At 54.9% G+C, this 17,822-nt stretch overlaps 1 protein-coding gene across 2 annotated transcripts; it reads right to left on the minus strand.

The window, feature by feature from the left end:
- Nucleotides 1-6,795: 6,795 nt before the first annotated feature.
- Nucleotides 6,796-17,284, minus strand: LOC115082119 (H-2 class II histocompatibility antigen, A-Q alpha chain-like). 2 transcript variants are annotated; one of them, XM_029586383.1, is made up of 5 exons: nucleotides 16,891-17,284; nucleotides 12,135-12,380; nucleotides 9,963-10,247; nucleotides 8,937-9,096; nucleotides 6,796-7,991 (listed from the first exon to the last, which is right to left on the minus strand). In XM_029586383.1, the coding sequence occupies exons 1-4, from the start codon at nucleotides 16,958-16,960 to the stop codon at nucleotides 8,945-8,947; spliced, it is 753 nt and encodes a 250-aa protein (XP_029442243.1). In that variant the 5' UTR covers nucleotides 16,961-17,284; the 3' UTR covers nucleotides 6,796-7,991; nucleotides 8,937-8,944. The 2 variants fall into 2 exon arrangements, with proteins under 2 accessions (XP_029442243.1, XP_029442241.1); XM_029586381.1 differs by having other exon boundaries at nucleotides 8,941-9,096; nucleotides 16,891-17,283.
- Nucleotides 17,285-17,822: the final 538 nt, after the last annotated feature.

The following is a 17,822-nucleotide window of genomic DNA, read 5'->3' on the forward strand; positions in this document are numbered from 1 at the left end:
TCATTCAGGTACAAAGCCAGGGTCCCTGCTCCAGGACCCAGGTGCTTTATATCATTCAGGTACAAAGCCAGGGTCCCTGCTCCAGGACCCAGGTGCTTTATATCATTCAGGTACAGAGCCAGGGTCCCTGCTCCAGGACCCAGGTGCTTTATATCATTCAGGTACAGAGCCAGGGTCCCTGCTCCAGGACCAAGGTGTTTATATCATTCAGGTACAGAGCCAGGGTCCCTGCTCCAGGACCCAGGTGCTTTATATCATTCAGGTACAGAGCCAGGGTCCCTGCTCCAGGACCAAGGTGTTTATATCATTCAGGTACAGAGCCAGGGACCCTGCTCCAGGACCGAGGTGCTTTATATCATTCAGGTACAGAGCCAGGGTCCCTGCTCCAGGACCGAGGTGCTTTATATCATTCAGGTACAGCGCCGGGATCCCTGCTCCAGGACCGAGGTGCTTTATATCATTCAGGTACAGAGCCAGGGTCCCTGCTCCAGGACCCAGGTGCTTTATATCATTCAGGTACAGAGCCAGGGTCCCTGCTCCAGGACCCAGGTGCTTTATATCATTCAGGTACAGAGCCAGGGTCCCTGCTCCAGGACCCAGGTGCTTTATATCATTCAGGTACAGAGCCAGGGTCCCTGCTCCAGGACCGAGGTGCTTTATATCATTCAGGTACAAAGCTGGGGTCCCTGCTCCAGGACCGAGGTGCTTTATATCATTCAGGTACAGCGCCGGGATCCCTGCTCCAGGACCCAGGTGCTTTATATCATTCAGGTACAGCGCCAGGGTCCCTGCTCCAGGACCGAGGTGCTTTATATCATTCAGGTACAGCGCCAGGGTCCCTGCTCCAGGACCGAGGTGCTTTATATCATTCAGGTTAAAAGCTGGGGTCCCTGCTCCAGGACCGAGGTGCTTTATATCATTCAGGTACAGCGCCAGGGTCCCTGCTCCAGGACCGAGGTGCTTTATATCGTTCAGGTACAGAGCCGGGGTCCCTGCTCCAGGACCCAGGTGCTTTATATCATTCAGGTAGAGAGCCGGGGTCCCTGCTCCAGGACCGAGGTGTTTATATCATTCAGGTACAGAGCCGGGGTCCCTGCTCCAGGACCCAGGTGCTTTATATCATTCAGGTACAGAGCCAGGGTCCCTGCTCCAGGACCCAGGTGCTTTATATCATTCAGGTACAGAGCCGGGGTCCCTGCTCCAGGACCCAGGTGCTTTATATCATTCAGGTACAGAGCCGGGGTCCCTGCTCCAGGACCCAGGTGCTTTATATCATTCAGGTACAGAGCCGGGGTCCCTGCTCCAGGACCCAGGTGCTTTATATCATTCAGGTACAGAGCCAGGGTCCCTGCTCCAGGACCCAGGTGCTTTATATCATTCAGGTACAGAGCCGGGGTCTCTGCTCCAGGACCGAGGTGCTTTATATCATTCAGGTACAGAGCCGGGGTCTCTGCTCCAGGACCGAGGTGCTTTATATCATTCAGGTACAGAGCCGGGGTCCCTGCTCCAGGACCCAGGTGCTTTATATCATTCAGGTACAGAGCCGGGGTCTCTGCTCCAGGACCGAGGTGCTTTATATCATTCAGGTACAGAGCCAGGGTCCCTGCTCCAGGACCCAGGTGCTTTATATCATTCAGGTACAGAGCCGGGGTCTCTGCTCCAGGACCCAGGTGCTTTATATCATTCAGGTACAGAGCCGGGGTCCCTGCTCCAGGACCCAGGTGCTTTATATCATTCAGGTACAGCGCCGGGGTCCCTGCTCCAGGCCCCAGGTGCTTTATATCATTCAGGTACAGAGCCGGGGTCTCTGCTCCAGGACCCAGGTGCTTTATATCATTCAGGTACAGAGCCGGGATCCCTGCTCCAGGCCCCAGGTGCTTTATATCATTCAGGTTCAGCGCCAGGGTCCCTGCTCCAGGACCGAGGTGCTTTATATCATTCAGGTACAGAGCCGGGGTCCCTGCTCCAGGACCCAGGTGCTTTATATCATTCAGGTTCAGCGCCAGGGTCCCTGCTCCAGGACCCAGGTGCTTTATATCATTCAGGTACAGAGCCAGGGTCCCTGCTCCAGGGTCCCTGCTCCAGGACCCAGGTGCTTTATATCATTCAGGTACAGAGCCAGGGTCCCTGCTCCAGGACCCAGGTGCTTTATATCATTCAGGTACAGAGCTGGGGTCCCTGCTCCAGGACCCAGGTGCTTTATATCATTCAGGTACAGAGCCGGGGTCCCTGCTCCAGGACCAAGGTGTTTATATCATTCAGGTACAGAGCCGGGGTCCCTGCTCCAGGACCGAGGTGCTTTATATCATTCAGGTACAGAGCCGGGGTCCCTGCTCCAGGACCGAGGTGCTTTATATCATTCAGGTACAGAGCCGGGGTCCCTGCTCCAGGACCGAGGTGCTATATATCATTCAGGTACAGAGCCAGGGTCCCTGCTCCAGGACCCAGGTGCTTTATATCATTCAGGTACAGAGCCAGGGTCCCTGCTCCAGGACCCAGGTGCTTTATATCATTCAGGTACAGCGCCAGGGTCCCTGCTCCAGGACCGAGGTGCTTTATATCATTCAGGTACAGAGCCGGGGTCCCTGCTCCAGGACCCAGGTGCTTTATATCATTCAGGTACAGAGCCGGGGTCCCTGCTCCAGGACCCAGGTGCTTTATATCATTCAGGTTCAGCGCCAGGGTCCCTGCTCCAGGACCGAGGTGTTTATATCATTCAGGTACAGAGCCGGGGTCCCTGCTCCAGGACCCAGGTGCTTTATATCATTCAGGTACAGAGCCGGGGTCCCTGCTCCAGGACCCAGGTGCTTTATATCTTTCAGGTACAGAGCCGGGGTCTCTGCTCCAGGACCCAGGTGCTTTATATCATTCAGGTTCAGCGCCAGGGTCCGTGCTCCAGGACCAAGGTGTTTATATCATTCAGGTACAGAGCCAGGGTCCCTGCTCCAGGACCCAGGTGCTTTATATCGTTCAGGTTCAGCGCCAGGGTCCCTGCTCCAGGACCCAGGTGCTTTATATCATTCAGGTACAGAGCCAGGGTCCCTGCTCCAGGACCAAGGTGCTTTATATCATTCAGGTACAGAGCCAGGGTCCCTGCTCCAGGACCCAGGTGCTTTATATCATTCAGGTACAGAGCCAGGGTCCCTGCTCCAGGACCCAGGTGCTTTATATCATTCAGGTACAGCGCCGGGGTCCCTGCTCCAGGACCCAGGTGCTTTATATCATTCAGGTACAGAGCCAGGGTCCCTGCTCCAGGTCCGAGGTGTTTATATCATTCAGGTACAGAGCCAGGGTCCCTGCTCCAGGACCAAGGTGTTTATATCATTCAGGTACAGAGCCGGGGTCCCTGCTCCAGGACCCAGGTGCTTTATATCATTCAGGTACAGAGCCGGGGTCCCTGCTCCAGGACCCAGGTGCTTTATATCATTCAGGTACAGAGCCGGGGTCCCTGCTCCAGGACCCAGGTGCTTTATATCATTCAGGTACAGAGCCGGGGTTCCTGCTCCAGGACCAAGGTGCTTTATATCATTCAGGTACAGAGCCAGGGTCCCTGCTCCAGGACCGAGGTGCTTTATATCATTCAGGTACAGAGCCAGGGTCCCTGCTCCAGGACCGAGGTGTTTATATCATTTAGGTACAGAGCCAGGGTCCCTGCTCCAGGACCCAGGTGCTTTATATCATTCAGGTACAGAGCCAGGGTCCCTGCTCCAGGACCCAGGTGCTTTATATCATTCAGGTACAGAGCCGGGGTCCCTGCTCCAGGACCCAGGTGCTTTATATCATTCAGGTACAGAGCCGGGGTCCCTGCTCCAGGACCCAGGTGCTTTATATCATTCAGGTACAGCGCCGGGATCCCTGCTCCAGGACCGAGGTGCTTTATATCATTCAGGTACAGAGCCGGGGTCCCTGCTCCAGGACCGAGGTGCTTTATATCATTCAGGTACAGAGCCAGGGTCCCTGCTCCAGGACCCAGGTGCTTTATATCATTCAGGTACAGAGCCAGGGTCCCTGCACCAGGACCGAGGTGCTTTATATCATTCAGGTACAGAGCCAGGGTCCCTGCTCCAGGACCGAGGTGTTTTATATCATTCAGGTACAGAGCCAGGGTCCCTGCTCCAGGACCCAGGTGCTTTATATCATTCAGGTACAGCGCCGGGATCCCTGCTCCAGGACCGAGGTGCTTTATATCATTCAGGTACAGAGCCAGGGTCCCTGCACCAGGACCGAGGTGCTTTATATCATTCAGGTACAGAGCCGGGGTCCCTGCTCCAGGACCCAGGTGATTTATATCATTCAGGTACAGAGCCGGGGTCCCTGCTCCAGGACCGAGGTGCTTTATATCATTCAGGTACAGAGCCGGGGTCCCTGCTCCAGGACCCAGGTGCTTTATATCATTCAGGTACAGAGCCAGGGTCCCTGCTCCAGGACCCAGGTGCTTTATATCATTCAGGTACAGAGCCGGGGTCCCTGCTCCAGGACCCAGGTGCTTTATATCATTCAGGTACAGAGCCAGGGTCCCTGCTCCAGGACCAAGGTGCTTTATATCATTCAGGTACAGAGCCAGGGTCCCTGCTCCAGGACCGAGGTGCTTTATATCATTCAGGTACAGCGCCGGGATCCCTGCTCCAGGACCCAGGTGCTTTATATCATTCAGGTACAGCGCCAGGGTCCCTGCTCCAGGACCCAGGTGCTTTATATCATTCAGGTACAGCGCCATGGTCCCTGCTCCAGGACCGAGGTGCTTTATATCATTCAGGTACAGAGCCAGGGTCCCTGCTCCAGGACCGAGGTGCTTTATATCATTCAGGTACAGAGCCAGGGTCCCTGCACCAGGACCGAGGTGCTTTATATCATTCAGGTACAGAGCCAGGGTCCCTGCTCCAGGACCCAGGTGCTTTATATCATTCAGGTACAGAGGCAGGGTCCGTGCTCCAGGACCCAGGTGCTTTATATCATTCAGGTACAGAGCCAGGGTCCCTGCTCCAGGACCGAGGTGCTTTATATCATTCAGGTACAGCGCCGGGATCCCTGCTCCAGGACCCAGGTGCTTTATATCATTCAGGTACAGAGCCAGGGTCCCTGCTCCAGGACCCAGGTGCTTTATATCATTCAGGTACAGAGCCGGGGTCCCTGCTCCAGGACCCAGGTGCTTTATATCATTCAGGTACAGAGCCGGGGTCCCTGCTCCAGGACCAAGGTGCTTTATATCATTCAGGTACAGAGCCAGGGTCCCTGCTCCAGGACCGAGGTGCTTTATATCATTCAGGTACAGAGCCAGGGTCCCTGCTCCAGGACCGAGGTGTTTATATCATTTAGGTACAGAGCCAGGGTCCCTGCTCCAGGACCCAGGTGCTTTATATCATTCAGGTACAGCTCCGGGATCCCTGCTCCAGGACCGAGGTGCTTTATATCATTCAGGTACAGAGCCAGAGTCCCTGCTCCAGGACCCAGGTGCTTTATATCATTCAGGTACAGAGCCAGGGTCCCTGCTCCAGGACCCAGGTGCTTTATATCATTCAGGTACAGAGCCAGGGTCCCTGCTCCAGGACCAAGGTGCTTTATATCATTCAGGTACAGAGCCAGGGTCCCTGCTCCAGGACCGAGGTGCTTTATATCATTCAGGTACAGAGCCAGGGTCCCTGCTCCAGTGCGGGTTTCCTCCCATTCTGGGTCTATGGTGGGAAATGCTTAGTAAATGACCCCCTGGCAGGCCGGGGCAATAACCTGTGCGTCAGGAGCCTGTGCCTGAATTTCACCCCCAGTTTTAATGCCCTCCCAGTGCAGTATTCTAATGATATGCTAATGCGTTGGGAGCACGGGCTGGGGGCACATTTTAACCGGGGAGGGGGCTGAACGGGAGAGAGCCTATAGGAGCAGATCTTTTCTTGTGCCCCTGGCCGGCCGCCCAGCCCTGCTTAAACTTCAGAAATAAAGGCCATGTTGAGCCCCTGATGCCTGTCCAGGGTTAGAAACTTTACTCCACCTCTGAGCCAGGAGTTAGGTTCACTGGGTCAGACTCAGGTCAGATTTTCAGGACAGATTGAGCCGGTCCTGGTTTTACACCCCGGCACGCAGGTACCTGTCGTCTTGATTTTCTGGGGGAGGCCGTTCCATGCACCCTTTGCTGTTTCTGTGCAGAAATATTTCCTGATGTTACCCTCAGCCTCCCCCTTTCAGCCTCGTGTTCCACTGAAAAATGTCACCTGCGTTATTTGTACCCTGGAGGTATCCGAGGGCCTCTGCCACATTCCCTCGTTGAACCTCAGGACGGCTCAGTTTAGGATTTCTGTACTTCTGGTAGGGTCGCTCTCGTGACGATGAGGCCGGCAGTGAGGATTCAGGGAAATAATCCACAAAAGAGCAGCGCAGCTGGATCCGGAGGTTGGGCAGATGCTGTTCTCTTCCTGGCGGTGAAGGCAGGGGGGCAAGAGCTCAGGGGACAGTGCAGGGCATCAGTGCAGGCGACCTCATCCACTGCACCCAGACATGCCCCGTATGCTGCAGGGATATGCATTCATTTGAAACGAATGGACAAAGTGCAACGAATGAGAGCATTTTTTGGTGCATTCCAAATGGTCTCCCATGAAATTAGCTGAATTTTTTTTTTTTGTATTTGTCACATTTTGAAACAAAGGCCTCCCGCGGAATTGGACACCTTTTTTCCTGGGGCCGATACCCACCCAGCTGTGTGTGAGGAGCGCGGACTATGGATGCAGGGGGCGCCGCACTGATCCTTAGGAGGGAACATTTGCTGGTAAGTTCAGGTTTTACAAAAAAAAGAATCATTGCTCCTAATCAGTTGTCAAAAATCAAGCTTTATTGTGTCCTCTGCATCAGGGTTACATCTCATTTAATTATTTGTTTCAGCAAAATTAAGTGTTAGCATCTCTCCTGTAAATTTAAGTACCAGCCAACCACCTTGCAGTTAATATGTATTAGGACATCTGATTTCAAAATCTCCAGAAGCTTACGCAGTGAGTGGGGAGGTGGGATTAGAACTCTGCTCCAGCCACCGGGCTACCACACGTGGAATGGCTTTTACCTCACCCCCAGAGATGTAGAGAATATTTCAAAGTTAGCATTTTATCTAGTTAGCAAAAAAAACAAATAGAGCTCTTTACCTAGAACATGTATTTACATTGTGAAAAGGCAGATTTATGACTGTGTGAGATCCCGGGCCATGGGGACGCAAGAAATGTGGGCCTGGACGTGGTCCTGAAGGGCTCACACTGAAGATCCCGCACTCACGTAAGTAACATGAGGACTACCTTAGCATGAACTTACTAAAGACTATAATTGAAAAAAAAAATTTGGAGTGAATAAGTGAAGTTTGTGCACACGTGAAATCGTTTCTATTAACCAGTTTATTATTTGCTCGCTACCTTTGAGTGGATTTTACTTTGAGTCGCAGAGAAATAGCTCTGCCTAGCAGATTCTTTGGCCTTCCAAAGTGAGGATGAAAATCAATGACCGGCAAGGGCGCTGCCATGGGAGCTCTGCCCCCCTCCCCTCAGGAGAGCAGAGGGGAAACCCGGAGGAAGGCCTCCCTGCCACCTCACTCAAAGTGCCAGGAACGAGATCCCCGATCTGCACCTCACCGAGAGCTGCCACGGGGGCTCCTGGAGGAAGGCGCACCCCAGGAACCCAACTGGCACCCCCACTGAGACCTGAGGTTACAGCAAGTCACAGAGAGACGGGGAAGGCTTGGGGGGGTGGTTGATCCCCAGCTACCCTAAAGTCAGGCTGCTTCCAGAAATTCCCAGCTTACAATCTAAAAAGACTTTTTAAACATTTTTTCAGGCGTCATTGTCAAGCGCTTAAGAGCTGGGATTTTCCGTGAAACACTCGCCCACGGAGAGAGCACAGTATCTGTGGGCAGAATGATAAGGTAGAGCGAGAGAGAGAGAGAGAAAATGTTATCTCCAGCGAGGATGGATTGGAGCAAAGCTCGCAGGGAACCTCTGCTTTTCATCCGCCCCGGAGCCTTTTATCTGAGAAATAAAGAAAAGGTGAAAACGTTACATCAGGACGTGACCGGCCAGCAAGGGCTGCACCCGTATCCGGTACCCGGGAGCCTTTCCAGATGTTAGCGGTGGGCAGGCTAAGCCGGCTCTCCCTCACCTCCACCCCCCCTCCCCCCCCGCACCCCGATCACCCGAATGCACGGGAGTCCGCGCCCTAAAGCTTTCATCTCCCCTGATGCACCAAAAAACCAGTGCGACTCCAGACAAGCACATTATCTCTGTCCACCCTTAAGTGATGTTTGCATCCGGGCTCTCTCTCTCTCTCTACTCTGGTACTGGAGCATTTGAAAAGGGCAGCGAATTGGGGAAAATATAATGGAAAATGAGAAAGAAAAAAAAAAAGATTTGGTTTTAAAAAGCAGGAAGCAGGTTCTGCGAATCCCGTGGCTTCTTCCCAAACCATTCAGAGCTCACCAGGCCCCTCCCCCGGTCGCTCTGTCCCAAATCTTAACCCTGATCTCCCTGGCAAACGGAACCGATTCCAGGGGCCCAGATCCTCCCGGGAGAGAGAACCCCCCCCCCACCTTCCACAGCCGCTCCAGGTAATCGAGGCCAGATTCAGCCTCCCCTTCAGTAGATTTGGGTTTTTTGGGGGGTTTTTTTAAAGCGGCGGTCGTCGTGGCATCCCCGGCGGGGTCAGGTGGCAGTGTGTTCACCCCCCCCCCCCCCACACACATCTTTAATGTCTATAGGGGCCAATAATCAAAGATTTATTTATTTATTTATTAATTTTACAAAGGTTTGCAGTGTTCACCCACATAAAAACGGGGGATAAAAACTGCTCACCCCCCCCCCCCCCCATCCTAGGTAAAAGTGCGGCCTGTACAGTGGATAACGGCACATGGGCGGAGCTGGGGGGAGGGATTGTGGGCGGGGTTTGTTTGTTTATTTATTTATTTATTTATTACTTACGCACCTCTTCAGTGGACTCCCCTCCTGGTCCCTCCGCTCTGTCGCATCCCTTTGATGATAAGGACGGTCCCCACGATTATCCCCACGATCCCCACAGCCAGTCCCAGGGCGCAAACCACCGTCTGAGCCGTTTCAGAGGCAGGAGGGGCGACCTCAGCATCTACGGGGGGGGGGGGGGGAAAGAGAACGATATGCAGAATGAGACAGGGTCAGGGACCTCCCCCCCCCCCCCCCCCAGGGACGCGTGACCTCGTCTGTGTCGCCGCAGAACCAGGGGGGGGGGGGGACACCTCGGCAACGTCTTGCGGCGGACAGTAACCCAGAAACGGGTATTTACAACGCCTCCAGCCATATCCGCCCCTCACCCTCCTGTAGCGCCAAACCTTCGTGCCCTGGCGCGCCAGCCACCCCCCCCCCAACACACTCACTCACACTCGCGCACACACTCACACACTCACACACACTCTCACCCACACACATTCACACACACACACACACACTCGCACACACACACTCTCACCCACACACACTCTCACACACACACTCTCACCCACACACATTCACACACTCGCACACACACACACATTCACACACACACACACACTCTCACTCACACACATTCACACACATTCACACACACACACACTCGCACGTGGCTGCACTGCCCACTTCTCCCACCCTCGGGAGCTGGTGGTATTGGGGGCCGTGGCAGTGACCTTGGCAGGGCCAGGGAATAAGCCTCCTCGGTGGATCTTGTTTACATTCTCCCACTCCCCGCTCCTTTTCCTGTCGGAGAGGTTCACACACCCCCCCCCCCACCCCCGCCGGTTCAGTAGGATAGCGCTATCCGCTGCAGCACTACACATAGCGTTACGCTCAAGGCTTGCAGGGTTCTGCGTGTCCTGCCGGGGGGGCTGCCCGTGGCCGGCCCGGCGAGATCCGTTTTGCCTCTCGGGGGTGGTGGTGGGGGGGGGGGGAGGGGAACGGGACGTATCTTTTTTTTTTTTTTTTTTTTTTTAAACTCACTCCAGAACTTCACCAGGGGGCTCCTGTCCAGCCCCCAGTGCTCCACTCGGCAGGCGTACACGTCCTTCTCCTCCGGGATGAAGGTCAGGTAGTGGAACTTCCGGAAGGACTGGTCCTTGGTGGGGTAGAAATCCGTCTCCGTGACGCCCTCGCTGACGGCTCCGCCGTTCTTCAGCCAGGTGACGTTGATGGCGGGGGGGAAGAACTCATTCATCAGGCAGATCAGCACGTTGGGCTCCCCCAGCTCCACGGGATTCTCGGGGTACACCATGACCTCCGGGGCGACTGCAGAGAAGGAACATTTTTTTTAAAAAAAAACCGAAACGAAACTCTCATTCGGATTGCACAGCTCACAGACGCCTCCTTACGGGCCCAGTCAGTACGGGCGGGGGGGGGGGGGGGGAATTGTTAGACACGAGATAAGAGAAGCTTCTGAAAACCCAGTGCATTTGGTGGACTGGAATCGATCTACAGGTTTCTCGCAGCTGAACACGCCCCAACGGGAGCCCGGCCCGCAGAGGGGGAGATACACAAGGCCAGGAGACAAAACAGCCACCCCGTTACTCATCTGGGGAAAAAATTTAAAAAAAATGTTAAAAAATCCTCTGCCAAGGAGCGTGTTTGTGCTTCCCAGCACGAGGCGCTCTTACACAGGTAAGAGCGCCTCCCGCGTGCGCCGTCCAAGGAGGAGAGAGAGACGCGTGCGCTCCCGAACCCCTGGGGTTTACGGTGCCGTCACGAGACAGAGCTCTGCCGTCCTGCCTTCCTTCCACCGCCTCTGCTTCCAGGAGGGCATCGAGGTCACCTGCACGGAGCGAGCAAGGTTAAAACCCAATCTCCCGCCGAGTGAAGGGACGGCACTTTTTTTTTTTAACACGTTCTGGGCAGGCTGCGGGGGGGGGGGTGGGGGGGCCCACAGAGGACGGTGTCGGCAGGAAAAGTGCTGAGCGTTCAGGTCACCCCCACAGCGGAGGCGGAGCTGGCGTTGGCTCCGGTGCTGGAAAACTGCGCGCTCGTCCACCTAAAGCGGAAGGTTGGCAACTGGGCAGACTGGACGGGCAACTGGGCAGACTTTTTCCTGCCTTCTGCTACCTTCCTCTTTTTTTTTTTAACGTGCGTGTTACCTGCATTAAAAAAAAACAAAACCCAAAAACGGGGCCGATGCCATACAGTGCGCACGGGCGAGCGCACTGGTTGACCCCTGGTTTGACGCACGTTCACAACCCCTAATGCTATAAGGTAGGATTAGCGCGTCCAAAACACACGTGCGACCTTCCCCCTCCCCCCCCCCCCCCCGCGATGCTAATAGCGCTCATCACATGCGTGGGGCGCACATTTTTAACCTCGGAAGTTGACGCCAGCCCCGGAGCAGGCGTTAAGTTCTCAGGAGCCCCTAAACTTGACGGAAAAGCAGAAAAATGCTGCTTTTTCCGTACTTCCTCCGACTCAATATCGTGGGCGGCATTCGGTCCGAGGAACTGAAAAACCTAGTTAGGTAAAAAACTTAGGGAAAGGGACGCTCAATTAACGAGGACCTTAAGACTTTGAAAAGCTGATCTGCGTGATGAATCACGAACGGAAGTGACCTTACTACCGTCTTAACCCACTCAAAAGAAAAAAACAAAACCCAACGATCGATGCACCAGACGAAAAGTTCTGGCAGAACAGGAGTCACTTTCACGCGCGATCTTTAATCTGGCCGTAAAACTGACCCCAAAACACCCCCCCCCCCCAACCTGCTCTTAATGGTAAAAAGGGGGGACCCCACAGATATTCTGTCTGGGTGCACCGCAGGCACCACTACAGTTCTGCTGTGCAAGGGGTTTTGTGAAGTATTTTGCTTCAGAGTTTTTTTTGTTTTTTTTTTTTGGGAGGGAGGAATGACTACAGGCCTGTAACTTCTTGCATCGCTGCCTGTCTTCACTACATTTTGAGCAACGCTCTCAGGATTTGTGTTTTACGGAGCATCCCCCTGCATTTAGCTGTGTTTATTCAAGCCGACTCGATGCCAGCTTACTGTTCTAATCCCCGGCTCTGTCACTGCCGCTCTCTGTGCGTGACTTCGGGCTGAATGGATGTTTCCTTGTGTACCCCGTAACACACACACACACATGCTGGGATCGCAAACGGCGCGACAGTACTGGCAGATGTGCGTGCAAATGTGGCGTTTACCATGGGTGGCCGCTGAGATGTTCCAGCTTTCTATGAGTATCTTTAAATTATAGTAGCAGGTGGACATTATTCCCAGGGCACCCTGGGCGTCGAACGAGGTGTACTGGGTGAATTCGGGGAGCCGGAAGACGGATTCTTTCCTCTCCAGGTCCACGTGGAACATCTCGTCGTCATCGTAGTTCTGGGTGTATTCCCCCTTCGGGCTCTGAGTCTGGCAGAAGACGGCCTGGTCCAGGATGTGCTCCACTGGGGAGGAGGAAGGAGAGAGAGCCACGTTAGCAGAAACTGAAAGAAGGGGGAAGGGAGAGGCCTGGAAGGTTCATCACATTGGGTTTTTTTTTGGAGGGGAAGCGGGGTGCAAACCGGAAGTCGCTGACCGACAACAGTGGAGGAGAAATTCGGGTTACAGCGGAGGGAGTCGTTCATTACAACGAGGTCCGGAGATGTAAAACGAGCGGCCAGGGAGGGAGAAGCGCGTTTATATTTTGTCAAGGAGCGGGCGCCGGCTGCAGGCGTAAACCCCAGCTCGGGTCACAGGAGGCTCGAGATGGCGCTCACTGGCTTTCCCCGTTACCCGCTACACGGCATGAACCGTTCCCACGTCTCGGGTCGCCTCCTTCTCCCAAAGCCCCCCCATTGCCCTTAACCAGAGGCTCTCATTACTGTTCCAGCCCCTTCCGTAACCCGGCGTCCACGGGGCCTGGGCCACGTGGCTCTCTGCCCTGCTGCTTCCCCTGCCTAGCACCCCCTCCCCTCCCCCCTGAGAAATCCTTAAGTACAGAGAGTCAGGGCCTGGAACCCAATCCTTTCCTGGGGGGGGCGGGGCCTGCGCAGTAAAGGCTTCAGGTTTCCCTGCTGGAGGGGAGCTACGAGTTCAGGTGCAGCAGGCAGCGAGTGCCCTGACTCCAGGGGGCAGGCTCGCCATGCGAGCTGGTGCCTGGGGCAACGGAGGGTGGAGTGACCTGCCCGAGGTCACGAGGGGCGCCAGCGGGCGAAGCAGGATTAGAACCCCCCCCCCAGCTCCCCCGCCTCTCAGCTCCCTGCTCTCAACCACTGGGGCCACGCCCCAGTGGTTGAGAGCAGGGAGCTGAGAGGGTACAGAGAAGGGCACAGAGAAGGGCAACCAAAATGATAAAGGGGATGGAACAGCTCCCCTATGAGGAAAGGCTGAAGAGGTTAGGGCTGTTCAGCTTGGAGAAGAGACGGCTGAGGGGGGATATGATAGAGATCTTTAAGATCATGAGAGGTCTTGAACGAGTAGATGTGACTCGGTTATTTACACTTTCGAATAATAGAAGGACTAGGGGGCATTCCATGAAGTTAGTATGTGGCACATTTAAGACTAATCGGAGAAAATTCTTTTTCACTCAACGCACAATAAATCTCTGGAATTTGTTGCCAGAGGATGTGGTTAGTGCAGTTAGTGTAGCTGGGTTCAAAAAAGGTTTGGATAAGTTCTTGGAAGAGAAGTCCATTAACTGCTATTAATCAAGTTTACTTAGGGAATAGCCAATGCTATTAATTGCATCAGTAGCATGGGTTCTTCTTAATGTTTGGGTAATTGCCAGGTTCTTGTGGCCTGGTTTTTGGCCTCTGTTGGAAACAGGATGCTGGGCTTGATGGACCCTTGGTCTGACCCAGCATGGCAATTTCTTATGTTCTTATGTTCTTATGTTCTCCTTTCTCCCAGTCCGTGGCCCATGGCAGGTCTTGTCCGAGAACGTGGCCAGGAAATTTCGGGTTTATCCCGTGAGGAGGCGAGAGAGAGAGAGGAAGGGAAAGCGGTGAACTCGAGCCTCACCATCCCGTGAGGCTTGCCAGATCCCCCAGGACGTGGCGGGTTGGAGGGTGATACACCCAGGGAGCCGCCCTGCCGTGCCTATCCCCTCCCCTGCCTTCTCCTTCTAACCGGAGCCAGCGTCTCCAGCTGGACACTCATCTATTACCCCAGAACAAGGTGGCAAAATATTATAGCCCGGGGTCTAGGACGAACACCCGCCGAGCCCCTCTCCTAAAAAACACAGAAGAGAAATGCATCCTGCCTAACCAGGGACCGAGGCGTGGGATGCCCTGTTCTCCAGTCTTTATTTGACCTCGGCGACCAATGGTAACTTTACATCTACGTTTATTTTTAAATCAAGAGGGCGTTCAATAAAACGAATAAACGATACCATTATAGCAATAATAAAAGGGGGAACAAAAAAACTTGTCAATAAAATCAACACATGATTAAAAACACCATAATCACCTAACAGAATTAATATCATCGCATACAATAACAAATCAAGGGGCAGGGCAAGTTTAATGAAGCAGAAAGTTGGAAAAACTGAATGTAGGGCCCCACTAACTAAAGACTTGAGTAAACAACCAGTGCTTAACAAGCTTCCTGGCTCTGCTAGAATCGGAGAGTCCCATGTAAGAGGGGTCAGTGTCTCCTGCCCCTGGCAAGTCAGGCGGTTAGGATTTAGCCGGCTAACTCCGATAATTCAGTCGGGTGACTTGGCTGGCTTGAGTCCGGTCGGGCCCAGTTGCTCTCTCCTAAAGTCAGGAGGACTAACGTTAAGATAGGCGGCTATACTGCCAGCCAGCCTGCGTCTGACTAGGGAGCTCCGAACCACTGACTTAAGTGAGTGTTGGTCTGTGCAATAGTTACATGGAATAGACTTAGTGTTTGGGTAATTGCCAGGTTCTTGTGGCCTGGATTGGCCACTGTTGGAGACAGGATGCTGGGCTTGAAGGACCCTTGGGTCTGACCCAGTATGGCAGGTTCTTATGTTCTTATGTGCTATGATCATTAGGATTTGTTTAGTTGGCTACAATGTACGGAAGCCGTTCGGAAATAAAGTGAATTAATGGGGAAATCCTTCCGGTATATTTTCCCGGAGAAGTTGATGGAGTTATTTTTTGGAGTTTAACGCCCTCCCCCCCGGCCTGCAGCATGGTACAAAAGATGGGGCAGGATCCCTCGCTCCGAGTGCATTTTATTCCCTCCCTCTCCGGTCCTGGTTTTAGGCGGGAAGGGAAGTCTGCATCCTGTTCTGATCCCCCACTTTTAGCAAAGCTCTGACAGACTCATTAGGGCAGCTTTGCCTTCTGTGTACCCTGCACTCATCCTTAACCCTTTCAGAACGGGGCGATCAGTGGCAGTTTCTTGCCAGGCTCTTTGGAGTATTAACTGTAAAGATGGCGGAAGAGCAGAGCCCGTACAACAGTATCTGGTGTCCTAGGCATAGCTGGGGTCAGACACCCTTTCTCCTCCAGTTTACCTGCCGGTGGCAGCTCTAGTACAGCGCTCCCTCTTACCAGCGGCAGTGGCTCCGGCACAGCGCTCCCTCTTACCAGCGGCAGTGGCTCCGGCACAGTGCTCCCTCTTACCAGCGGCAGTGGCTCTGGCACAGCGCTCCCTCTTACCAGCGGCAGTGGCACTGGCACAGTGCTGCCTCTTACCAGCGGCAGTGGCTCCGGCACAGCCCTCCCTCTTACCAGCGGCAGTGGCACTGGCACAGTGCTGCCTCTTACCAGCGGCAGTGGCTCCGGCACAGCCCTCCTTCTTACCAGCGGCAGTGGCTCTGGCACAGCGCTCCCTCTTACCAGCGGCAGTGGCACTGGCACAGCGCTCCCTCTTACCAGCGGCAGTGGCTCCGGCACAGCCCTCCCTCTTACCAGCGGCAGTGGCTCCGGCACAGCATTCCCTCTTACCAGCGGCAGTGGCTCCGGCACAGCGCTCCCTCTTACCAGCGGCAGTGGCTCTGGCTCAGCGCTCCCTCTTACCAGCGGCAGTGGCTCCGGCACAGCGCTCCCTCTTACCAGCGGCAGTGGCACTGGCACAGCGCTCCCTCTTACCAGCTGCAGTGGCTCTGGCACAGCGCTCCCTCTTACCAGCGGCAGTGGCTCTGGCACAGCGCTCCCTCTTACCAGCGGCAGTGGCTCTGGCACAGCGCTCCCTCTTACCAGCGGCAGTGGCACTGGCACAGCGCTCCCTCTTACCAGCGGCAGTGGCTCTGGCTCAGCGCTCCCTCTTACCAGCTGCAGTGGCTCTGGCACAGTGCTGCCTCTTACCAGCGGCAGTGGCTCCGGCACAGCGCTCCCTCTTACCAGCGGCAGTGGCTCTGGCACAGCGCTCCCTCTTACCAGCGGCAGTGGCACTGGCACAGCGCTCCCTCTTACCAGCGGCAGTGGCACTGGCACAGCGCTCCCTCTTACCAGCGGCAGTGGCACTGGCACAGCGCTCCCTCTTACCAGCGGCAGTGGCTCTGGCACAGCCCTCCCTCTTACCAGCGGCAGTGGCTCCGGCACAGCCCTCCCTCTTACCAGCGGCAGTGGCTCTGGCACAGCGCTCCCTCTTACCAGCGGCAGTGGCTCCGGCACAGCGCTCCCTCTTACCAGCGGCAGTGGCTCTGGCACAGCGCTCCCTCTTACCAGCGGCAGTGGCACTGGCACAGCCCTCCCTCTTACCAGCGGCAGTGGCTCTGGCACAGCGCTCCCTCTTACCAGCGGCAGTGGCACTGGCACAGCGCTCCCTCTTACCAGCGGCAGTGGCTCCGGCACAGCGCTCCCTCTTACCAGCGGCAGTGGCTCCGGCACAGCGCTCCCTCTTACCAGCGGCAGTGGCTCCGGCACAGCGCTCCCTCTTACCAGCGGCAGTGGCTCTGGCACAGGAGTTTACCGCCTGCAAAATGTTGGCGCCCTAGGTGACTGCCTAGGGCACCTAATGGAAGCACCAGCCCTAGGAGAGAGAGGAGTATACTGTACCTACCTTTCCTCGACGCCTGACCCTGCGGTACCATCAGGGCCGACAGTGCCAAGACCCACAGGCAGACCCCCATCCTCAGTAACTGCTGGTGCCTCGGTACAGGAGCCTCAGACACAGAATCGTCCTGCCAGAACCTCAGCCAATGTCACCTACAGACACCCAGGCAGATCCTCACCTGTACAGTCACACAGACACAGAGTCACCTATAGACACCCAGCTGGAGCCTCACCTATACACTCAGTCACAATGTCACATATAGGCATCCAAGCAGAGCACTCACACAGTGTCACCTATAGACACTCATCCATACGGACTCAGTTACAGACACACAGTGTCACGTACGGACGGAGTCACAGTCTCCCCTACCACACGCAGTCCCATCCAGACGCTGAGTCTTCAGCTGGCAAGGCGATTGGTCAATAAATGCTCGTCTGCACGGCTTACCCAATAGCAATATTCCTTCCCTGGCTGCTAATCTGTTGCCAGGTAGAAGTGATCTCCTCCTCACCCTCCGTCCCCCGGCTGCCAGGACACATGTTCTTGAGAGATCCAGATGTTCTGCTCTGTGAGGGAAGCTCTTCCACCTACTTTCTAACAAGAGAAGGGGGGGGGGGGGGGAACTGCAGATAGTTTCACGGAAAGTTGTACTTTTCTGCTTGCTGGGCACAGTAAGTGGGCAAAAGGCACTCCTGATGCGCCTGGCCAGTCAGTGGTTTGAGCTGCTTCTCCTGCCGTTCCCTGAACGCGGTCCCGGGGCGGTCGCGTTTGGATTAGAATCGCAGTTGCAATCACTTTACATGTCATAGCCTCTGCTTTCTTCGGGCTCACGAGGATTCAGATAGCTTTATTGGCATAACAAGTTTTGCATGAGTTGCCAGAGTAAATCTCAGCTCTCTGCATCCTTGTGATTCCTCTTAGCTGCTGTGTGAGAGAAC

The sequence above is a fragment of the Rhinatrema bivittatum genome, unplaced genomic scaffold, assembly GCF_901001135.1.
Source record: "Rhinatrema bivittatum unplaced genomic scaffold, aRhiBiv1.1, whole genome shotgun sequence".
Taxonomy (NCBI): Eukaryota; Metazoa; Chordata; class Amphibia; order Gymnophiona; family Rhinatrematidae; genus Rhinatrema; species Rhinatrema bivittatum.